This window comes from Sylvia atricapilla, chromosome 15 (genome assembly GCF_009819655.1).
Source record: "Sylvia atricapilla isolate bSylAtr1 chromosome 15, bSylAtr1.pri, whole genome shotgun sequence".
NCBI classification, from domain to species: Eukaryota; Metazoa; Chordata; class Aves; order Passeriformes; family Sylviidae; genus Sylvia; species Sylvia atricapilla.
This window is the reverse complement of record NC_089154.1, coordinates 6,705,529-6,728,967: the sequence shown is the minus strand read 5'-3', so window position 1 is coordinate 6,728,967 and position 23,439 is coordinate 6,705,529. Positions and strand designations below refer to the sequence as shown.

Below are 23,439 nucleotides of genomic sequence, written 5' to 3'. Positions count from 1 at the left end.
GGTTCTTTAACTCACAGACTTACTCATTTATTTGGTTTGGATCAGAGATTGAAGTCAACCAACTGGAATTGTCTTTCTACCTAAGCCTGGGGTGAGTGGGTGGCATTTGGGGGACGCCAGGGGCTTTAGTGGCAGCTGTATTTTTGTGGAAGAAGAACAGAGAGGGTCCAGCCCTGATTTTTGCTGCCTGTGGGTGCCATTCCCTGCTCACAAGTGGCATTTGGGCCTCTCAGGACAAGAAAGACATGGAGGGACTGGGGAAGGGAATGGAGCCCCAGCAGTGGATGAAGGAGCTGGAGAATTCCTGAGGGAGCTGGGAAGGGGCTCAGCCTGGAGAAAATGGGGATCAGGAGGAATTTCTGGCTCTGCACAAGTCCCTGCCAGGAGGGGACAGCCGGGGGGTGGTCGGGCTCTGCTCCCGGGGAACAGGGACAAGGAGGAGAGGGAACAGCCTCAGCCTGGGCCAGGGGAGGTTTAGGTGGATATTTGGAAGAATTTCCTCCTGCCCAGGGCAGGGGTGGAGTGCCCTGGGGATGTAACAGCCCGGTGGATGTGGCACTTGGGGACATGGATCAATGCTGGCTTTGGCTTTTGGGGGAATGGTTGGACTCTACCTCAGAGGACTTTTCCAACCTCAAGGGTTCCATGTGTGGCCGTGGTCAGCCCTGCCCCAGGACTGCAGTCCTGCTGGGAGAGCTCAGCTCAGCGCCCGGAGCCTTTGGGGCTTGCTGCCCTGCGGCTGGCCCTGTCCCTGCAGCGGAGACTCCCCCAGACCCCCCAGCAGGAATTCCAGAGCCCGGGACCGCTCTGCACCTTCTCCCCCCGCTGCTGTTCCCATCCAGAGTCCCCCGGTGCCACCAGCGCCACCAGCCCTTCATCCCTCCCCTCGCACCCCGCTGGCCCCGGGGCTGGTTTTGGGGCCTGACCCCCTCGTTCCTGCAGTGTCAGGACGTGCCGTGGCAGCGCGGGGTGGCACTGCCCCCTGTCCCCGCGGTGGCGGAGCCGTGCGGGCTCTCCCCGCCCCACGCTGCGTGTCCCGCCCCGCACACGGCGGGGACCGCCCCGGGGGTGGCGCCGGGGACACGCCGGGGTCCCGCGCCCCCAAACCCGCCTGCGCTGGGGCCATGAAGGTGAAGGTGATCTCCGTGCTGGAGGACAACTACATGTACCTGGTGATCGAGGAGAACACCCGCGACGCCGTGGCCGTGGACGCCGCGGTCCCCAAAAGGGTGAGCGGGGTCCCGCCGGGGGGGTGGCGGTGGCATCCCCACGGCGGGGGCTCGGTGACCACCTGGAGCATCCCCTCGGCAGGACAGACCCCTCCATCCCATGGGAGGTGGGGTGCGGATCTCCCTGCCCCGGCTCTGCGGGGTCCCCGAGCCGCTCCCTGCCCGTGCCGCAGCCTTGGAGCCTTGCAGACATCACAGCAAGCCGCAATAACCCAAATTATTCCGGTATCCCATGGCCAATCCCGTTTTCCAGGAGCCGGGAAGGCAGCGGGCGGGATCGCCGTGTCCCCCGTGTCCGCTGGTGTCCCTTGTGCCACCCCATCGGCGTTTGGTGCTGACTCGGGCATTTCCTTCCTCTGGGAGGAGCGCGGGGTTTGTTCCTGGCCGTGAATGTTCCCTCGGCATCCGGAGCCTCCTTGGCAGCCGTGCCGGGGTTGTGGCAGTGCCATGTGGCCCGAGCTGTGGCCACGGTGGCACGGCCAGCGTGTCCCTGCTGTGGCAGTGACCCCGTGTTCCCGTCTGTGCCTTCCCTAAGGATGGCCAGAAACGCCGCAATCCCCATGGAATGAGCGCGGTCCCATCCGGCTGCTCCCCTCAGGGTCACGCCTTTGTCCCTGTGGTTTTGGGGGATTCCTCTGCCCGGTGCCACCGGGGACAGGTCATGGTGTGTGTTTGTGTCACCTCCTCTGCCCTCTCACCGCTGCTCTGGGTCCCTTCCAGCTGCTGGAGATCATCAGGAGAGAGGACGTGGTGCTCAGGGCCATCCTCACCACCCACCACCACTGGTACGTGTGGCTGGGTCGGGGTGGCCGTGTCCCAAACAGGGACAATGACCATTCCCAGTGCCCATTCCTAGTCTCAGCGCCTATTCCCAATCCCGGTGCCAAATCCCAATGCCCATTCCCGATGCCCATTCTCAATCCTGGTGCCCATTCCCATTCCCAGTGCCCAATCCCGGTGCCCAATCCCAGTGCCCAGCCCCAGTGCCCAATCCCAGTGCCCATTCCCAGTGCCCATTCCCATTCCCGGTGCCCAATCCTGGTGCCCATTCCCAGTGCCCAATCCTGGTGCCCATTCCCAGTGCCCATTCCCAGTGCCCATTCCCAACCCCGGTGCCCAATCCTGGTGCCCATTCCCAGCCCCAGTGCCCAATCCCAGTGCCCATTCCCATTCCCAGTGCCCAATCCTGTTGCCCAATCCCAGTGCCCATTCCCAGTTCCCATTCCCAGCCTCGGTGCCCAATCCTGGTGCCCAATCCCAGGGCCCATTCTCAGTGCCCATTCCCATTCCCAGTGCCCATTCCCATTCTCAGTGCCCAATCCCAGTGCCCATTCCAAGCCCCGATGCCCAATCCTGGCGCCCATTCCCAGTCCCGGTGCCCGTTCCCAGCCCCTCCTGTGCCCTCAGGGACCACGCCAGGGGCAATGAGGAGTTGGCCCAGCTCTTCCCAGGCCTGCAGGTGTTTGGGGCCGACGAGCGCATCGGGGCCCTCACACACAGGGTCACCCACGGCCAGGAGCTCACGGTGCGTGCCTGCCACAGCCTGGGGACATTTGGGAGCCTGGGGACATCTGGGGTTCAGATCCCACACATGGGCCCTGCCTGCTGGGGTGGCATGGTGGGGTGGTCCCCAGTGGGGTGGCCAGTGGGGAGTGGAGTGGGGTGGTCACACTGTCCCCAGATGTCCCCAGTGGTCCCCAGTGTAGTGAGGTGGTCACATTGTCCTCAGTTGTCCCCAGCTGTCCCCAGTGCAGTAGGGTGGTCACACTGTCCCCAGATGTCCCCAGTGGTCCCCAGTGCAGTGACATGGTCACACTGTCCCCAGATGTCCCCAGTGGGGTCGGTGCTGCTGGGCCAAGCACCCTCTGTGCCCTGGGGTGGTGGCAGATGTGGCCCTGCAGATACAAGGCTGGGATGGAGGAATCCCAATCCCAGCCTGTCTGGGGTTGTGCTGGAGGTTCCCACCCTCTCCTGCTGGTCCCAAATGCCATCGGAGCAGTCACAGCTGCGCCCACACAAAGGCCGTCAGATCTGTGACCTGCTGGGCCCCAGGCAGGGCGTGGGGAGGTCTGGAGGGTCTGTTTGTCCCCCTCAGTGGGATCATGACCCTCTGTCCCCCCAGTTTGGGGCCATCAGGGTGAGGTGCCTCTTCACCCCGTGCCACACCTCGGGCCACATGTGCTACTTCATGTGGGAGGACGATTCCCCGGATGCTCCGGCTCTTTTCTCAGGTATCCCCCCGTGGCTTTTGGGGACACCCTCCCTGCGTGCTGCCTGTCCCCCACACTCAGCTCTCCTGGGGTGAACCCAGCCCCCCCTGGCACCCCCACCCCTGGCACTGGGGTCCCTCAGTGCCCAGCCCTTGTCCCACAGGTGACACCCTGTTCGTGGGGGGCTGCGGGCAGTTCTTCGAGGGCACGGCGGAGCAGATGCACACCAACCTCACCCAAATCCTGGGCACTCTGCCCGAGGACACGGTGAGTGTGCTCAGCCCCCGGCCTGGACAGGGCTCCTGGAGCCAGGACGGGGCTCAGGGCGGGGATCCCGGGCTCAGGGCAGGGATCCCGGGCTCGGATCCAGCACTGGGGGCAGGTTTGATGCCGGCTGCCTCCCGCAGAAGGTTTTCTGTGGCCACGAATGCACCATCAGAAACCTCAAATTCGCCTTGAAGGTGGAGCCAGAGAACGAAGCGGTGAAGAAGAAGCTGGCGTGGGCCAGGGTAGGTGGCTGTGCCCCCTGTGGCAGGGTGTGGGTTCAGGCTGTGGGATGGCAGCAGGATTTGCATGTCTGTGCTCCCTGCAGCAACGTGATGACGAGGACCTGCCCACGGTGCCCTCCACGCTGCAGGAGGAGTTCCTGTACAACCCCTTCCTGCGGCTCACGTAAGCACTGCTGAGCCCCTGCCCCTAAATCCCCCCTCCAGCACCATCCCAAATCCCCCCTCCAGCACCATCCCCTTCCTCAATGACCAGGTGGGAAATCCCAGCCAGGGGAGGGTGCCTGGACATGGGGTCACCGCAGACCCCCCAGCAGTGCCCAGCACAGGGTGGCACTCCCCTGCTGTGGTGTGGGGGTCCCTGGTGTCCCCAGGGCCCAGCAGGACTGTCCCTTGCAGGGAGGAGGCCGTGCAGAGGTTCACAGGCAGGACAGAGCCCGTGGAGGTGCTGAGGACGCTGCGCTCCCAGAGGGACAACTTCAAGAAGCCCAAGGAGAGGCCCAACCCCCAGGCCATGCTGGCCTTCGACTGGGGGCTCTTCGGGCCCTTCCTGGAGAAGAAATGACATCCCTGCGGTGCCAGGGCCCCCTCCTGGCTGTGCCCAGCTTGGATTTGCCCCCAGCTGGGGATGGATTTGGTCTTTAAGCTGCTTGTGTGAGGCTGCTGAGCTCTGCTCCCCTCTGGCATTCCCTGGGGAGCAGCACCTGGATCCCAATGGAGAGCCCAGGCTGTGGCCTCGGTTTGGTGGCAGCTCCCAGCACTGGGACAGAGTTGATTTCAGGGATTTTCGTGTGTGGGCTGTGAACTTCTTTGTTGCCACTGGAGTCTGGTTTGGGGCTTTTTCCTGTGCTACAAACTGGACCAAGTTTTGGGGGGTTTTTTTGTGGGTTTTTTTTTTTTCCTGTTTGTTTTGTTTTTTTTTAATTCACTTCCCTGCATGGAAGGGGAAGGATTTATCCAGCTGCAAAAGCTCCCTTGGTACCATCCCCTTGGTGCTGGGGATGCTGGGAGAGGGTCAGGACATGGCCTGGAGCAGGGGACACTCCTGGTTTTGGGGTCAGTGCAGGAGCTGCCAGCCCTGGGGCCATGGAAGGGAGCCAGGGAAGGGCAGGGAAAAGCTCAGGGATCCCCTGCCAGCCCCAGGGGCTGCATCCCAACCCCAGGACTTGTGTGATGGTGGCTTTGGAACTCCTGGGAGCCCTCCTGGCCCTGCCTGTCCTGCTGCAGCCACCCTGAGCCTTCCCAGGTCAAGGATGGACACTTGGATCCCCACAGGAAACTGGGAAGTCACTGGTGGCACCAGCACCCACCCAACTCTGCCCTGTGCTAACAAACCACAGCAGGGCTTGGGTGGGTTTCCCCCTCTTTTTTTCCCCCATTTTTCCAGTAGGTCCCGCTGGGATTTGTGGCCCAGTCGCTGCCCTGGGAAGTCCTTGGGCTGTGTGGGGTGTCCAGGGTCTGCCCCAGGGTGGGATTTCCCAAGGTGGGACAGATTTTAGGCAGCCAGGAACAAAGTGCTGCCAGGCATCTCTTGCTTTTTCCCAGGGAAAAAAACCTGGCAAACACTTGGTGCTGACTTTGTGGACATTGCCAGGGAGCACCCGGGGCTCCCAGCCCTCACTTTGTGCAAAATCAGGGCTGTGTTTTATTCATTTTTAAGTCTGAGAAAGGAGCAGAGTTTTATTTGCAGCTGTGAGGAGGACTTCCCACCAATGAAGTCATTCCTTTTTTTTTATATTTGTGGAGAAAATGAGAGTTTGATGTCAACTCCCAGACTTGATTTCAGGAATTTTCATGTATGGACTGTGGACTGTGAATTTCTTGCCACTGAAGTCTGGTTTGGGGCTTTTTCCTGTGCTACAAACTGGACTGAAGTTTTCTTTTTTCCCTTTTATTAAGTTACAGTTTGGATTCACTTCCCTGCATGGAAGGGGAAGGATTTATCCAGCTGTAAAATCTCCCTTGGTACATACCATGGCCTGAATTCCTGTTTCCATGGAATGCTGGAGTTGTGGATGTCCCCTGGGTGTTCCTTTGGGATTTTATTTATCCTGGGAGCTCCTGTGTGTTTGAAGCAGCCCTGAGCCAGCTCCACACCTCCAAGCTGGGAGAAATTCCAGCTGTTCCTGCCAGAACAGGGATCCTGGGTGGCCTCAGTGACCTCTGGGTGTGTGTTGGTGACCTGGGGAAGTGACAGAGTGTAGAGCGCCCTGAGCATTTATTACTTGGTTTCATTTCCAGCTAATTTAGCTTCACTAATTGTGCATTTCTGGGCTGATTGTGCATTTCTGCTCTGCACTGACTCCAGATTTCCTGGTTCAGCCAAATCCCTGCATGGAAAAAAGGAATTCACTGGAAGCACCAATTTGCTCCTCAGGAAGGTGGGAGGGGGCAGCACGGGGAGCTTGATGCCTTAGAACACTGTGAGCTCATTAACGATCAGCAACAGCTGAAAAAATGGAAAGCTTTTCATTAAAACCATGAAAATCACCATTTGCTCTGTGGATTCACTGGGGTAAAGTGCAGAGGAGACTTTGGTTCCTGCCAGCCCCAAGGTGAGGAACTATTTTGTGTTGTTTCAGGATGTTATCCATCAGTAAGCGCCTGTTCTGTCTGGATTTAGGGATATTGCCCCTCAGTAAGTGGCTGCTGTGTGACAACTCTGTGACTCCCTGCTGTGTGTTCAGGAAGAAAAGAGAGAGATGTAATTGCCCTTGGTATAAATTATTATAATTTAAGGACAAGGAATCACAAGGTTTCTGTCCAGCATTCACAGCAGGCCCTGAGGCAGCCCCAGGGGTGACCCCAGGCTTTGGATCCCGTTCCCTGAGGGCACAGACCCTGCAGGGCACCGAGATGTGACAGCTCCAGGCTTCAGGAGACCAGTTCTGCTGAGATGAGCATGTCCCAGCAGAGGCAGAGCCACAGGGTTGAGTGCTGCGGGAGGAATATTGGGGTGTGGCACAAAGCTCAGCCTGGAGCTGGGCTCCAAATCCTCAAATTCCTCAGTCCAGGCAGGAATGGGGCTGCTGGAGCAGTGCAGGCTCTGTCCCATCAGCCTGGGATGTGTCTCCTGTCACACTTTGGGGTTTCTTCCCCTCACCTCACCCTCCAGCTGAAGGAATGAGCAGTGCCAGGCCCGTTCCCAGAGGCAGGAATTGCACAGAGTCCTTGGAGGATCAGAAATGTGAGTTCAGAAGGCACTGAGGATCTCCTGGGCTGGGCAAGGCCTCACCATTTGATGTTGAGGGCAGAGTTTGTTCTCTCCACTGCATGATATTGTGTGTGCAGCATTTCCTGAGCCCTCTGTGAGCCCCAGCCCCCCAGCCAGTGCTCATAGAGCTCCCTCACAGCCTGGTTTTCCTCTGGAATCTCAGCCCTCAGGGATTCATACAACCTCTCCACCTGCTGCAGCTCCTCCTTGCTGGATTCTCCCTCCAGTTTGATCTGCCCTCCTCCATTCAAACAGCCTGGGGGAAAAAACCAATAAAAAAACAGGGATGAAGAACTTCAGCTGGAAAAACTAAAAAAAAAAAAATTCCAATTAATTTCTTCTGCTCCTGCAAACAGCTGCAGTAATGAAAACACCTCAGGAATGGAGGTTCACTCCCAGTTATCTCCCAGGGCCACAGGGCAGGGAGATGCTGGGCTGGGAATCTGCCAGCTCTTATCTCCTGCCCCCAGAAGGGAGCAGGGCCCAGCCCAGGTGAGCCCAGCCTGGCAGGAGGAAAGGGAAAAGTGTCTGGGATGAGTTCTGGGAGTGGGGCTGATCTGTGGGAGCTCCCAGAGCTGTGGGGATCCTTGGAAAAGAGCAGCTCCACGAGCCAAAAGTGGCCCCTCAGTGGGTTCAGGCAGCTCCTGCTCCCAAGGGAGCCAGCAAAGGATAAAAAATATGGAATAAAATATGATTATTTTATCTCCACCAGTCACAGCAGCATTTTCTGTAAGTGTGATAGGTTTGGGCAACTTCAGGAGGAAAGTACCAAAGAGCTCAGGAAATCCTCCTTAAAAGTAATTAATTAATTATGGGAATTTTGTGTGATGGAATTTAGCTGCAATTCCTTAAGCCCTGAGGAATTACTGGCTCAGAGGGGGGAAAATGTACACACAGCTGTAGAGCTGTGATGCTGTGGCTGTCACAACCCCAAGGGTGTGAGAAATCTCCCATTTTCTCCCTGTCCTGAGTTGCCTGAGCTGCTCCCAGGCTGGATTTGGGAGCTGGATTGTGGATTTTTGTCCCTCACCTGAGGGACAGGCCATGACCTCCACATAGTGATAGGGGCACTTCCCTCTCTTCAGCTTCTGCACCAGGTTCTGGATGTTCCTGAAGCCATAGGCCAGAGCAAACTGGAGCAGGACCTCCCCATCCCTCTCCAGGGTCACCTCCTGGAAGTCCTTGTTCCTGAGGGAGCAGAACACAGCAAATGATTTCTCCAAACCAGTTTCTATTTTAAACTTCAAAGTGCAAAACCCAAATTCTTTGTGAATATTGTTTCAGAGCTGCCCTAGTTCAAGGAAAACAAGCAGGAATTCCTTCCAGAGCCTTCCAGGACTGTTGGGGTCACCTGAGCAGAGTTTGCTGAAGGACACCTGTGCTGATGGAGGCTGAAAAGCTCAGCACAGGGAACTTTCCCTGCCAGACCTGAGTTCCTTCAGCTAACATTGATGGAGCCTCTGAGGGGATTTTTAACTTGAATATGGGAACAAATCCTGACTGAGGATTCCAGATCTCTAAGGTTAGTGGGAATACCTAGTCCGATAAAAAAAACCAAAGTAATTTGATTTTTATTAAGTTTTTGAGACTGCTTTTTCTGCTTCCTAAACCAGGGAATCCTAAACATAAAAATTACTTGTTAGGGATATAATTAATTCCAAAGGATACATTAAACTATAACTGGGAAGCTAGAAGGAATCTCAGGTGGATGAGCCTTAATCCCCAAACTCAGGTGATTTTCTGTCACCCTACAGTTAAACAGAGCCCCAAAACCCTCCCACAAGGTTTTCTGGGATCAATAGTCAGTGACAGATCTTCTTGACTGGCCTGATCCAAGGTGAGGAATCCCAGCTGCACCAGAACTCTGCCTTCTCAATTACTCTACAGTTTTATAATTATTCTAAAGGGAAAATCCATCAGGCCAAACTCCAGGGTGTGAATGGGGAAGGGGCTGGAATTCTCCCTGGGAAATTCTCCTTGGAATTGGCTGATTTACTGCTCAGCAGCTGGGGGGGCGAGCAGCCAATTCTCAGCCTGGAAGTGCAAATTTAACATTTCAAAAAATGAAAATTCAGCCCCTCAGTGAGAATTCCTGAAACAGCTGAGTTTCCTGTGGGGTTTCAGCTCCTTACTTGAGAGGTTTGTAGTGGATGGAGCCCACGTGGATCCCAAAGATCTCCTTGGCAGCGTGTGTGAAGACGTGCTCCAGGAATCCCCCGGAGCCGCCACCGCGGTGAGAGCTGAGCTCCTCTGCAGCCCCGCCGAGCCTGGGGAGGGCACAGGGGACTGGGGCTCAAACAAAACTCCAGGAGCTTCAGGAGCAGCCAAACAGCAGCTTCCTCCGAGCTCCAGTTCCTCCCTTCCTCCTGGGCAGCACTGCTGGCTCTGGGGAATTGTGGCACTGGGTGTTCACAGAGCTTGGGGATGTCCCTGGAAGTGTCCCAGGCCAGGCTGGATGGTGGGAGGTGTTGGATGATTTTAAATCCTTCCCACTCAAACTATTCCAGTGATTCTCTAATCTCATTCTGTGTAATTCAGGGTGCAGTTTCTCCCTCTCTCCTGGGCAGCATTGCTGGCTCTGGGGAATTGTGGCACTGGGTGTCCACAGAGGTTGGGGATGTCCCTGGGTCTCTCTGGAGTGTCCCAGGCCAGGCTGGATAGGGTTTGGAGCAGACTGGGATGGTGGGAGGTGTTGGGGTTGGATGATTTTAAATCCTTCCCACCCTAACCATTCCAGTGTTTCCCTAATGAATCCTGTAGAATTCAGGGAGCTGCTGCTGCTGGACCTTTCTGGTGCCAGGAACCCTGGGGATGTTTCCTTTGGCCTGCAGCAAAGGCAGCTCTGGGTGCTCGGGGCAGAACCAGCCCTGCTGTCACCTCAAGCCCCAAAATGAGACCCCAAACATAAAGACTGCATCTTGGATTTTGCTAGAATTGGTGTTTGAAAGTATGATCAACACAGAAATGCTCAGGTTTGACCGGTGGTGTATTACTTCAGTAAACATTTATCTCAGAGAAATATTGGAAACAGATAATATTAAGGGAAATTTTACTGCCTGGAACCTTGAGAGTATTAGTAGAGACTGAAATCAGAATGCACATTAGGGATATTAAATGCAAATATGGCTTCAGTGCAGGCTCAAAGATATAGTTAAATTATAGAAATATGTACAAGTTCAGTAAGTGAAAAACATAAACTATTTTGGTATGGAAGGTTGTATAAACACAAACTTATTAATGTAAAATTAACACGAGGAGTGAGGTGTACCCCAGTGTGTGCACAAGCTCCTCCTCTGATCAACAAGCCCAGTCCCATCTGACACATCTTAAATGTCGTTGTTCACCAACAATCTTCTGGAGATTAACTGAGTGACCTAAATATTTGTTATTTCTGCTTTAATTCTGGGATCTTTGCAGTGGCTCTGATAATGAAGAGCAGCAGCTTCTGCTTCAGGAAATTTCTATCACTGGGACAGGTTCTTGTCCTTCCCAAAGCCTGCAGCAGCTTTTTGTGGGATGAAAGGAGCTGGAGTGATTGTCCAGTGGAAATTCATCATATTCTGTACATTAAATATTTTAATTCCTAATTGTTCTGGTTCAAGTGACACAAGAAACCAAAGCAAGGGCAAACACACTTGTGTAGAACAGCAGGAAAAGGGGAATTCTGAACCCTCTGAATCGTGGAGGAAAGGGAACAGGGGAATTGTGAACTCCCTAAATCCTGGAGGAAAGGGCAGATGACTGAAATGGGATTTTGTTCTTACATAGTGTCCAGGGGAGCAGGATCCACATCTGACAGGGACACTCCTTCTTGCTCCAGCAGCTTTAGCACTTCCCCTGGAACAGAACCAGGCACAAAGAGTTCTTATTTTTGGGATAAGGAAAACAAACTCCACAGAGCAGTCCCTAAACTGCACCTGCATTTTACCAGGGCATGGTTTGCACTATTAAATGTAAATACAGATTAATATCCAACCTCTGTCAGAGACAAAGGGTTATTAAAGGCAGAGTACCCTGCAAGGCTCCCAGAATTAGCTGGAATTGGGAATCTCCCGTGGCTCTGCTTACCTGTGGTGATGACACAATCCACATCCCTGGTCTGGTATTCCTGGTTGAAGAAGTCTGGCCTGGAGGCCTCCAGCTTTTTGTCATAGCAGGGCATGACTGTGACGTGGTAGATCCTGTCAGGGGTCAGGTGCTGCAAGGGAGACAAAGCTGGAGCAGCCAAAACTCCCCTGCCCTCAGGGAGAGCATTCCAGGAGCAAAGGGGAGAGGGAAAAACAATGCCCCACTATCACTGGGTATTTGTGTATTTATGTATTTATGCACAGATGAAATGATTTCTCTCCTAGAAGCCAATTCCAGCTGCAGTCAGGGGCTGCAGGGATGGTCCCTCACAGGTTTCATGGAATCCTGGAATGGTTTGGGTTGGGAGAGACCTTAAAGCCCATCCAGTTCCAACCCCAACACCTTCCACCATCCCAGACTGCTCCCAGCCCTGTCCAGCCTGGCCTTGGACACTTCCAGGGATCCAGGGACAGCCACAGCTTCTCTGGGAATTCCACCACAGCCCCTCCCCACCCTCCCAGGGAGGGATTCCTTCCCAATATCCCATCTAACCCTGCCCTCTAGCAGTGGGCAGCCACCCCCTGTGTCCTGGCACTCCAGGCCCTTGGGAATCATCTCTTTCCATCTTTCCTGAGGCTCCCTTCAGCTCCTGCAAGTTTCCTTCACTCCAGTGCAATGATCCAAGGTCAGGCAGAGAAGCCAATCCCTAATGAAGCCATTAGGGAATAAACTTCCTGCCTGCTCCCAAAGCTCAGCCCCTCAGGACATGATCTGGAGTCCCACAAAAACCTCAGGATCATCCGAGTAATAAACACAGGCTGAGCAAGCAGCTCACTGACCCTGGGCCACTGTTTTGGGGTTTTGTGACAAATATTCCCAGAAGCTGCCAAACTTTGTCCCAAATCTGCAGCTGCCTCATGCAAGTGTGAAAGCACAGCTTGTGATTGGCCAGCAAAGCCCACCATAATTCCCCAGCCCCTTCGTGGCCCAGTGCAGGCTGTTTGTTTAAACTGCAGCCTGGGGACATCCAGCTCCCATCTGGAAAGATTCCAGAGGTTACAGGCTAAGGACAGAGGCAGAACATCAAGATGGGAGTGAGGGATCATTTTTTTAGAGAAGCCTGATCTGCACGTAAGCACTGACTGCAGCCTTGGCCTGGGTCACTTGTCTGAAATTATTCACCAACTTTAAACAACAAGAGCACAAAAATGAGGTTCCTCAGCTCTCTCAAATAATTCAGAGGCTTTAATTTAATTAGCTCACGCTTAGTGTTCTATCCTAATTACTGCTCATTAGCTAGGACAGAAGTGAAGAAGAGTTTCTGCCTTCTGCAATATTGACCTTTAAATGGGTATAACAGAGCAAAATTTTCAGCCTGAAGTGTTGAATTTGAGGAGTTTTGCAGTGAGAAGAACATTTTTAGAGCTTTACCTTCTGCTCTGCAAAGTAGCCCTTGACCAAGGAGCCCATGACCTGCTGGGGGGATTTGGTGGTGCTGATGTGGGGGATGATGAAGCTGCCGTGGGTTTTCTCTGCGTAGCAGATCCAACCTGGCAGGAACACAATTAACAAATTAAATTAAAAAAAAAAATAAGCAGCAGACCTTCACTCTGCCCATCCTCCCCAAAACCCCCAGGTTTAATGCCCATTAATAACCATCTCCAGCCTCAGTTCAGCACAAAAGTGTAAGAGCAGATTGATTTTAAGATATCTCACCACTGCTTTTAACCCCCATAATCTGTGCTGTGAGGAGAATAATCCTGCAGGTAAAACCATCCCTTTGCACCTTTCTGAGCAGCTGCTGGATTTTTGTTTGCAGCTGGGACTGAAGCCATACCTGGGCAGGCAGAGGCCAGCATGGGCAGAGCCTTTTTGTCCTCTGCCTGTTTGTGGAAGCGCCTCACAAACTCCCTCTGGCTCTCCAGGAGGCTGAAGTTCCTGGAGAAGGTCGTGTCAAACACGTAGTGCACACCTGGGCAGGGAGCAGCTGGGTTAGAACCCTCAGGAAACAGCAAAACACAACAAAAAACCTTCCACTCCAACCACAGTCACAGGTTCTGAGCCCTGCAGTTGACAGGGAACATTTTTTTTTTTACTGTGGTAAAAGTGACAGGAGAAGTGGAAATGTAAAATGTGAGGGTTTGGGTTTTTTTTTTCCAAGGGTTCTTTCTGCAGGTTTTATGGACTGATGGGATGGTTTGGGTTAGAAAGGACCTTAAAGCTCCGCCAGTTCCACAGGCAGGGACATCTCCCACTGTCCCAGGGTGATCCAGCCTGGCCTGGGACACTTCCAGGGATGGAGCAGCTTCTCTGGGAATCTGTGCCAGGGCCTCCCCATCCTCCCAGCCAGGAATTCTTTCCCAATATCCCATAACCCTGCCCTCTGGCTGTTTAAATCTTCATTTCAACTTGTCCTCTTACCATCTGCCCTAACAAAAAAAAACCCAACAAAACCTCCCTCCCCCTCCTTTTCCCAAGCTTTCCTTCCCTCACTCCAAGTTCACCCTGAAGTTTTGGACACTTTGGAATCCACGTGGGGCTCAAATCCCATTAATTTGTGCTGCACCCCCTGCCCAGAGGACAGAGCACAACCCCAAACTTGCCCAAACTCTTGAGGAACTGTGTCAGCCTCTGTGCAGTCTCCAGCAGCCCCAGTTTGCACCTTGCAGCCAGGGAGGCTCTGGACTGGGGTGAGACAGAAACCACCACCACTTTCTGCTCGTGGGCAGCAGCAGCCTGAAAAAAAAACCCAAAACAATCCCAAACTGTGGCACAGGCAGAGCTGGCAGCACCGCAGAACTCCTCAGGTTAATTCTGACGCAGGAATTGACACCCAAACCCTTTAAAAATGAGAACAAACCACCACAGTGAAAGCAAGAATAACCTGGGACCCATCAGGGGCTCTGAAATTCCCTTTTCCTGTGGATTTTCCCCTTTTTTTCCTGCAGGGATGAGGGGGACCCACCTTGTTGAGGGCCAGCACCTTGCAGAGCTCCCCGTGGCTCTGCTGGCTGACCAGAACACTCTCAGCTGAGGTGATGCAGCCACTGCAGGCCAGGCAATCATTCAGGGTGATTTTGGCCTTTTCCAGCTTTTGTTCTTCCCCATCCTGAAAAAAAAACCAAAAAAAACCCAAAGCAGGCTCAGTTCTGATCCCAGGATTTAAGAAGCAGTTTCCTCACTTTAGCACAAATAGTAATATTTTAGTACAAATAGTAATGATGTTGCTCTTTTGATGCTCTTGGTTTATGATGAAAGAAAAAAAAAATCTTTGTTGCTGAGGGATTTCATCCCAGACACTGGAAGGGAATATTTCACCTTCTATCTGCCCTGAATAATTTGATTTTCCCAAGAGATTCTCCTCTATAAAGCCAGGAACAGACCAGGAAACGAGGCACTATTAAAATTTTAAAATAAGGAACCAGACTCCTTTGGAAGTGCTGGATCCTGCTTTTTTTAAAATCTAAATCTGCCTAAAATTCCAGGTTCCATTCCTAGAGGAATTCCCAGCTTGCTTAACTGAGCAATGCCAACTTTTTTTAGGGTGAAAACAGGAAAAATTCAGCCTGAATTTTGGAAGCTTCTGAATTCTTCAAGCTTTTAAAGAAAGAATTTGAAATATTATTTATTTTTTAAAAAATCCAGCAAGATTTGTTATAAATACCTTGATTAAATCTCTGAGTGAGCACAAGGACATTGCCACAACCAACGTGGAATTGCCAATCCTTAAATATTGATAAAATAAATAAACTTTTCATCTTATCTGCTCTCTTATGAAAATCACCACCAATTAATGGCAGTGTTTCAGAGCAGGAAAAACTGGAAGAAATTGGAATTACTGATTATAAAATTGCTGCTTAGAAATTAATATAGAAATGAAAATGCTGATAAATTAAAGTTTAGTACAATCTCAGGTCATCTGCTCTTATATTAATAATCAGTAATTAACATCAGTGTTTCAGAGCATTATAATGGCACAAATTGGAATTACTGATTATAAATTAAAAAGAAAAAAAAAAAAGCAAGGATGCTGACAGCATCTCTTTGAGGCATTAAATAGATGCAGATAATTAAAATACTTAAAATACACTCATTTTTTCTGCGTTTTTTACACTGAACAGAAGACCCCACGTACCTGATTGACCTGGAAATAGCTTCCATCAGCTTCGATCCTGATCTTGGCTGCTGCTTTTCCAGCCTTTTTGTCCACTTTGACAGGCTTGATGCATTCCTGAAAGAGCAGCAGAGCAGATTGAGCAGCTGAGCAAGGAACTGAACAGGAATAAAAGGGATCAAACAGCAGCTCTGGGTGTGCAGGAACAACAAACCAGGCTGGGATTTCTCCGAGTTTCTTTCAGCACTGTAAGAAAAAATGTCAAAGCAGAGGCTGCTCACCCCTTTGGAACAGGAGGAACATTTTTCCAGCATCATCCCCAAGCCCACGGGGGGAATTCTGCTCTTTCTGGAGAGCTCAGCTCTGCTTGTGGAGCTTTGACAGGAGCTTTGACAGGAGCAGAGTCTGACCAGCCCCTTCCTCCTCCTCCTCCCCAAAACCCAGGAGCAAATCCCGACTCCTCCCGCACATCCCAGCCCGGAGCTCCGGTGTCCCGGCACGAGTCCCCAGGGTTTGTCCTCGCAATTTTATCTGGTTTTTAAATTGCCCAAGCACCCCGTGACTCCTTGCCCTACTTCCCCTTTGAGAAGCTGGAGCTTTCCCCGCTGAATTAATCCATCTCGGCAGGGTTCTTTGCAGGAACGACTCATTTCGATCCCTCGCTCGAAACACAAGAGCGGAGCTCATGGTTTACGTGAAGAATTCCCTCGCAAACCCAAGTCCCGCACGGAGAATTAACAGGGTTTGCTATTTCCCTTCCACCGATCTCGTCCCGGCTGGGTTATTCTGCCGTGTTTCTCAGCAAAGACATCCAGGATTGGATATTTTGCAGGGTTTTTTTTGCAGCGCCTGAAGCCTCTGACAGGAGCAGCTCCCTCCTGGCCGCTCATTCCCCACAGTGACCCCACAGAGCCTTGCTCGCCCTGCTCAAGGTGGAAGGGACAGCGCCGAATCTTCACTTTGACCCCTCTTTCCATCCCCACCAGCAGCGGGAGGAGGTCTGAGGGGAGGGTGGGCACGGTCCCCGTGTGGTGACAGCGAGAGGGGCGAAGGGTGAGGATGGCACCCCCCCTCCCCTCAGGGCCGTGTCCGCGCCCCTCCTCAGCGCCCACCCCGCGGCTCCCGGGGCAGAGGAGCCTCGTGAGCCCCTGGCCCCGGGAGTCCCCGGCCCTGTCACCTCCGGGGTGGCCCCACCTGCGACGGAGCGATGAAATCGTCGAGCTCCGTCAGCTGCAGCACCCCGCTGAACCGGGCCGCCATGGCCGCCGCAAAGCGCCGCGCCGCACGTCGTACAACGGGACTACAACACCGCCGCAAAGCGAACGGCCACACTGTCGCACAACGGGACTGTCACCGCGCCGCAAAGTGAGGCGCCGCGCTGTCGTACAGCGAACGGCCACACCGCCGCAAAGCGAACAGCAGCACTGTCGTATAAGCGCTCGCAATGATCACATTTTTTAATTTTTGCTCTGTAGTTATCAGCTTTTTGGAATAAATTAATATTATATTGGGACTTTTAGAGCTCTAAGAAAATGTGAAGTTTTCAGCGCTAGGAAAATTTGGTGTAGCTCCTTTCGCGCGCTGGTGGCTCTTGTGAATATCCTGCCTCAAGAGGCAATCCCAAAATTAAATCCCAGTAAATGTTTCAGGCTCTGAAGAAAGAAGAAATAGATATAGATATAGATATAGATATAGATATAGATATAGATATAGATATAGATATAGATATAGATATAGATATAGATATAGATATAGATAGATAGATATAAACAGTGAGAATTAGGTACAAAATTAGGTGAAGTTCCTGCTGTGTGTTGAGGAACTCCCACAGGTGCTCAGCACAGCCAGGTGCTAAGGCGGTCCTTAAGGACAGGATTTAGGGCTGGGAACATTTGGGGCTTAGGGAGCGTGAGAGACAGGCATTAGCTGAGTTTTGCTCTGATTTTCAGGACGGGGCTGTACAGGACCTGGCACCCACTGCAGGTGACTGCACACACATTTATATTTTATATTTATATTTATATTCATTTATGCCTTTATAGTTACATTTATAATTTATTTATATTTACGTGTACACTTACATTTATTTAAATTCACAGTTATCTTCATCTCTAGATTTATATTTATACCTGCAGCAGGTTAAGCTGCTCTGCCCCATCCCCAGACATCAGCCTTGCTGTGAGAAGCACCTGGGGACACCCAGAGCCCCTTTCCAGGAGCCTGACTCCTCCAGGGAATTCTGTGTGCTGGGAATAAGGAATGCTGGCAATTCCAGCTGTTTTCTGCAGGCTGGAGAGGGCTGAGGATCCTCAGCAGGGACTGGAGCATTCCTGGTGCCCCCAGCACCTGGCCCTGGGGAACGTGGGGACATTCCACGGTTCCTGGAGTTTATATCGTGGGAGCTCTGAGGAAGGTGGGATGGGAATGGGAATAGAGATGGGAACAGGGATGGAGTGGGATCCATGGGATGGAACGAGCTGGCTCTTCCTGAGCAGCCTTGCCCAGCCCTGACCCTCCTCCTGCTGCAAACCCCTCTCCTGGTGACCCTAAACCTGTCAAACTACTCCCTGCTGGCCCCTGGTGTGTCAGGAGTGTCCCCAGATTGTCCCCAAGCCCAGCCCTGAGCAGCTGGGGCTGGGACACTGCTGGACACGTTTCTGCTCTCCAGAGAGGCTGCAGGGTCACCAAACCTGGGCACAGAGGGACAGCAGACGTCAGAAGAGTCACTTCTCCCTTTTTACCTTTCCTTTTTTAGCTTGTTTGGATTACAGGGCTTGGAGCATTACCTGTAGGTGGTTTCTGACTTGTGCAATGCAAATATTACAGAGGAGAGAGGGAGGGAGGGGGAAGCCAAGGAAAATCTCTTGTGTAAACCTGCAGGAAGGTACAGTGGGATGGTCGGGGTTTAATTCCAGCTCCAAACGGATATTTGACGTTGTTTGGCCTTTTTTGTTGTGTCTCCATTGTCCCTGTGACACAGGAGGAGCTGTGGGAGGGGGAGTGCCCAGGGAAGGGTTTGCTCTGCAGTTGCCAGAGCAGGGAGTAAATCAGGATTGAGTTTAGAAGGGTTGGAGTATTTGTGGGGTTGGAGTGTTTGTGGGGTTGCTCTGCAGTTCCCAGAGCAGGGAGTAAATCAGGATTGGGTTTAAAGGGGTTGGAGTTTTTGCTCTGCAGTTCCCAGAGCAGGGGATAAACCAGAATTGAGTTTAGAAGGGTTGGAGTGTTTGTGGGGTTGCTCTGCAGTTCCCAGGGGGATAAATCTGGTTTAGAGGGCTTAGGAGTGTTTGGTGGTAGGAAAAGATCTCTGATGCCCTTGGCTTCCCTCTCTCCTTCTTTGCTGTTTAAAATCCCCCTGAGGTGAGGGGCTGCTGGCACAGGCACCTGAGGGTGGGGTCACAGAATCACTGAAGTTTAAAAAGACCTTTAAAAATTCCAGTCATTCCCCCAGCACTGCCAAAGCCACCACAAAATCCTGTTCCCAAGCCCAGCTTTGAAATCCCCTCAGGGCTGTGGCTCCACCACCACCCAGGGCTGGACACCCCTCTAGGGGAGGAAATTTTTTATTAATCTCCAAATTAAACTTCCCCTGGTGCAACTTGAGGCCATTTCCTGATATCCTGTCCCTCATTCCCTGGGACACGCGGTCGTGCATGAGCTGTAAAACACAAACCCTCAGTGTCAGCCTCTGCTCACCCCTCTGGCATTTTTAGGTGTGGGCTCAGCAGCGCCTTGGAGCCAAAACTGTTTCTTTTCCCATATTCCCCGCTGGGAAGTGGAGGCTTGAGCAAACAGTGACACAAGCTCCTTGGTGAAGCAAATATTGTCCTGTCTATTAAAAAAAAAAAATCTCTCTCTGCTGGTGACATTTAACGAGCGGCTGCGTCACCCCCCCGAGGTGACAAGGCTGCTGTGACCTCGCACATCCTCCCCCGCATCTCTGCCAGGCTCAGAATGCCGGGATTTGCAGGGAAAGGTGCCTCTGGAGCAGCCCTGTGAATATCCCATTCCTGCTGACAGTCTCTCCCTCCCGGGAGAATTGATGTTTAAAGTTTTATCTTCCATATTTTCAGGTTCTGTGGTGCCCAGGGGCGCAGCTCTGAGCTCACAGTCAGTGTCACTCAGCTCTGCACACAGCAGGGACACAAAACAAATCCTTTCCCAAATGCACACCAAGGACAACTTTCGGGCAGGATTAGAGGAAGAGCCAAGTGCCAGGGATGTCACAACAGGCTCGTTTTCATGCCCTGGGAGCTGTTTATTCCCCAAACCACAGCTTTGGCATCACCTGTGTCACTTTATCCACCTCTGGCAGCTTCCTCAAACCTCTGCTCCTGCCCTGGATTAACCCTCACGTCTCCCTTTTCCCTTGTTCCCCTTCTGGAAACCTTCTAAAGGCTGCTGCTGCTGTGTCAGTCGCTGATCCAAAGGGTTGGATGATGTTTCTTCCCAGGTTCTGCAAGGTTTTTACCTCATCTGTGGCTTTTTTATTTTCTTTTCTGTTAGAGTCAGGATAAAACGCTTTGAGATTTTTGTGTTGGGACTCAGATGTTTATAAATTCTTATCTATGTTTAAAATATCAAATATATTTTATATATTAATTAACTATTAAAATATATATATTATATAACATATTATATAACATATTACATACCCTATTATACAATATGTTATATAATATATATTTCTATATATTTTATCTATTATATAGAGTATTATATAATATATTATATAATACATACTATATAATACATATTATAAATATACAAACATATATTAGATAATAGTATGTATTATATATAAAACATAAATATTTGATAATTGTATGTATTATATTAAATTATGTATATTATATGTATTATATATAGCGTATAGCATATAATATGTAATTTTATACATTGATATACTATATAGCATATTATATATGTTATATATTTAATTAACTATTTTAAATTAATTCAATGCAGCAATAAACTGAATACGCTTATTAGAATAAGCTTGTTATAATAGTATTTTATATAACATTATAAAAATATATAATATATATATTTTAAATTACTCTTTAATTAGAATTTCATTTTACACACTATTAACCTTTTAAAGGCTGGGAGCCTTGTTTCTCGGCGCGCTGTGCCGAGGCAGGGTTGGAGGCAGCACAAAGCCCCTTTGTCCGGGCTGCGGGGCGCGGCCGCGCTGCGCGGGTGGGATTGGGGAGGATTTATTGTCCCCTGATGCATTGTCCCCTGCCACACCTGGCTGAGCTCAGGAACAGCCTCAGCCCAGCCCGGGCCCCCCCAGCCTGGCTCGGACTCATTTTGGGGCTGTCCCGAACTCATTTTGGGGCTGTCCCGAACTCATTTTGGGGCTGTCCCAGCCCTTCTCCAGCGCCTCTCCTCCCTGCCAGGGCTGTGCTGGTGGCCCTGATGCAGAATTGGGAGTGGTTTTTTGGGGAAGGAGGATCTTGCAGAGGCAGGGTTGGTGTGTGATGGTGTTGAGCTAAATGGGATTGTTTATATGAAAAAAGTGGTTCACTTTTCTGGTGAAAAACTTTAAAAAGTTTCATAAAAGCACAATAGGAGACAGAAACAAAGCAAAGGGTTAAAATGGCTGGGTGCTTGGCACTTAACTAAGAGCACACTTACTACCCCACAGAAATTCTTTAACCTCTTTATTACATTTGCCCGTTGCATATTTATAGACTATTACGAGTATTTCTGCTTTTCTCAGAACTGTTTCGCAGAGCTACTCTTTGGGTCTTTTTAGAACAGGAGCGTTTCTTGGCTGTGATTTTGTTATCACTTCCAGTTTGGGCCTTGGTCTACACTTCCTTCAGTTGGCAGATGCTGATAGTTGGGATATTAATAGCAGGGTCCTCATCACGTTCACTGGATGTTATCTTGACTAAACAGTTCACTTATATCAGCTACTACCACTACCACGTTTAAGTTTTTGTTAATTGTACAAATAAAACCAAAGTTATTTTAACAGTATACATATATATGGGTACACATGTGTGTATATATGTATACCTTCATCTTCATATTTGCCAAAAAGCCCATTTTATAATATGCATTTCTACCAGGAGGATGGATATTGCAGAGGGAAGGGAGGCAGAGACAGGGCTGGGGTGTGATGGGGTTGAGATAAAGGGGATTGTTTATTCCAGGGGAGCTCCAAAATCCCATCCTCACAGACCCCAGCAGGCAGCTGTGGGCTGGGAAGCCCTGGACACTCTCCCAGGGATGCTCCTGCATCCATGGAAGTATCCAAGGCCTGGTTGGACAGGGTTTGGAGAACTCTGGGAGGTGCTGGAGTTGGGACTGGATGAGCTTTAAGGTCCCTTCCAAGCCCTGAACATTCCATGGCTCTGCTCCCTTTGTTTTCCCTCCTTTGGAGCCACAGATTTTCCAGCAGTTTCCCCACTCAGCACTTTTCCATCTGATCCTGAGCCTGTTTGGAGAGTTCAAATCCCAAAAAGGTGCAGACCACCTTTGATGTGTGCAGAGCTTTGGTATTTTCAGCCTGGCTGGAGGATGCCCACCGGCCCCAGGAGGATCCTGGAGAAGAGGCCTCGTGCTTTGAGCTCCAGGTCTGTGAGCTGGACTCAGGTGATGTCATCACATAAGGTGATGATGATTGTTATGGGTTTGGGTGGTTTGGGATGGGTGAGAGTCACTCTAATTCTGGGGATCCTGTGAGTCACACGAGTTTGTGGCTGCACTGATTCCAGAGGAGCTGATAAGGACCTGGAGTGGGGGTGTGGTGACTCTGGGAGGTGACAGTGACGCAAATTATTGATGGTCAGGACTTTGCAAAAACTTGTCTGGAGAATAAAGTGACCAAACAACCATTTTTCTATTTCCTGCCCCCCCCCTCCAAAAAAAAAAAAAAAAAAAAAAAAAAAAAAAAAAAAAAAAAAAAAAAAAAAATCTGAGGATGTAAAATTACCCTGAGATGAGTCCAAAACAAGCTCAGCTCCTAGTGCGACATTCCATGATCTGGAATGATGGAAGAGTGGAATATCCTGAGTGGGAAGGGATCACAGGGGGTCATGTGTCCCAACAAATCCCACCCTGGGCATCCCACGAGTGGTGTCCAAATGTTCCTGGGGCTCAGCCCATTCCCTGGGGATCAGGTCAGTGCCCAGCACCCTCTGGGGGAACAACCTTTCCCCCCTAACCCTCCCCTGGCACAGCTCCATCCCGTCCCATGGCCTGACAGAACAACTTCCATTCTTCTCCTCTTCTTGTATTCCTCTTCAGGATTTTCCAGCTGGAGGTGACTGGGACACAGAGATTTTGAAGATATTCCAACCATTCCAAGCTCCTTGCACAAAATTCCCCAGTGCCAAACATTCCTGGATGGAGTGAATCCATCCTGGGAGCACAGATTGATTTTTGTCCTGTGCAGGGAGAGAGTGAATCCATCCTCAGAGCACACACTGTTGTTTTGGAGGGAGGGAATCCATCCTGGGATCACACACATGAATTTTTATCCCATGTAGGGGGAGTGAATCCATCCTGGGAGCAACGCTGATTATTTTTTGAGGGGTTTTTTTTGGGGGGGTGTGAATCCATCCACAGAGCACACACTGATTTTTACCCTGTGCAGAAAGGGAAGGAATCCATCCTGGGAACACAGATTGATTTTTGTCCCGTGCAGAGATGGAATCCATCCTGGGAGCGCACACAGTTTGGGGATTTGTTTTGTTTTGTGGGGTTTTTTTTGTTTGTTTTTTTTTGGTTTTTTGGAGGGAGGGAATCCATCCTCGGAGCACACACTGATTTTTACCCTGTGCAGAAAGGGAAGGAATCCATCCTGGGATCACAGATTGTTTTTTGTCCCATGCAGAGACGGAATCCATCCTGGGAGCACACACTGATAATTTATTTTGGGAGGGAATGAATCCATCCTGGGAGCACACACCGATGATTTCTTTCGGAGGGAGTGACCCCAGCTCGGTGCCCGCCCTAGGCACGCCAGGCGCTGCCCGGGAGCGCGGTTATTTGTCCCGTTTGTGTTCCCAAGGAGCCGGGGGTGTGCCCGGGGCTCCCGATCCATCCCCAGCAGCCGCAGGAGCCGCGGCCACACCCCGGCGGG

General features: G+C 51.3%; 2 protein-coding genes across 7 annotated transcripts; one reads left to right on the top strand and one right to left on the bottom strand.

The window, feature by feature from the left end:
* The first annotated feature begins 1,020 nt into the window (after positions 1–1,020).
* LOC136367994 (hydroxyacylglutathione hydrolase-like protein) lies at positions 1,021–6,435 on the top strand. 6 transcript variants are annotated; one of them, XR_010744758.1, is made up of 9 exons: positions 1,028–1,229; positions 1,950–2,014; positions 2,619–2,754; positions 3,352–3,460; positions 3,603–3,706; positions 3,847–3,948; positions 4,032–4,111; positions 4,345–4,810; positions 5,821–6,435. XR_010744758.1 is itself a non-coding variant. In XM_066329901.1 (8 exons), the coding sequence occupies exons 1-8, from the start codon at positions 1,125–1,127 to the stop codon at positions 4,508–4,510; spliced, it is 861 nt and encodes a 286-aa protein (XP_066185998.1). In that variant the 5' UTR covers positions 1,021–1,124; the 3' UTR covers positions 4,511–6,435. The 6 variants fall into 6 exon arrangements, 5 of the variants coding, with proteins under 5 accessions (XP_066185998.1, XP_066185997.1, XP_066185996.1 ...); XM_066329901.1 differs by having other exon boundaries at positions 1,021–1,229; positions 3,850–3,948; positions 4,035–4,111; positions 4,345–6,435; XM_066329900.1 differs by having other exon boundaries at positions 1,025–1,229; positions 3,850–3,948; positions 4,345–6,435.
* Positions 6,436–6,653: 218 nt separating this feature from the next.
* Positions 6,654–16,782, bottom strand: CIAO3 (cytosolic iron-sulfur assembly component 3). Its single transcript, XM_066329885.1, has 11 exons — positions 16,536–16,782; positions 15,363–15,458; positions 14,193–14,336; positions 13,831–13,963; positions 13,065–13,199; positions 12,659–12,777; positions 11,228–11,357; positions 10,924–10,996; positions 9,292–9,426; positions 8,190–8,347; positions 6,654–7,415 (listed from the first exon to the last, which is right to left on the bottom strand). The coding sequence occupies exons 1-11, from the start codon at positions 16,599–16,601 to the stop codon at positions 7,177–7,179; spliced, it is 1,428 nt and encodes a 475-aa protein (XP_066185982.1). The 5' UTR covers positions 16,602–16,782; the 3' UTR covers positions 6,654–7,176.
* Between the last annotated feature and the right edge of the window lie 6,657 nt (positions 16,783–23,439).

Bases quoted from the DNA above. Each gene is read 5' to 3' on its own strand.
- LOC136367994 (XM_066329898.1), top strand. From the start codon at position 1,125: ATGAAGGTGAAGGTGATCTCCGTGCTGGAGGACAACTACATGTACCTG. The intron at 1,230-1,949 runs GTGAGCGGGGTC...GGTCCCTTCCAG, and splicing joins ACGCCGCGGTCCCCAAAAGG to CTGCTGGAGATCATCAGGAG. The intron at 3,949-4,031 runs GTAGGTGGCTGT...TGCTCCCTGCAG, and splicing joins AGAAGCTGGCGTGGGCCAGG to CAACGTGATGACGAGGACCT.
- CIAO3 (XM_066329885.1), bottom strand. From the start codon at position 16,601: ATGGCGGCCCGGTTCAGCGGGGTGCTGCAGCTGACGGAGCTCGACGAT. The intron at 15,459-16,535 runs GTGGGGCCACCC...CTGCTCTTTCAG, and splicing joins ATTTCATCGCTCCGTCGCAG to GAATGCATCAAGCCTGTCAA. The intron at 8,348-9,291 runs GTAAGGAGCTGA...CTGCTCCCTCAG, and splicing joins ATCCACTACAAACCTCTCAA to GAACAAGGACTTCCAGGAGG.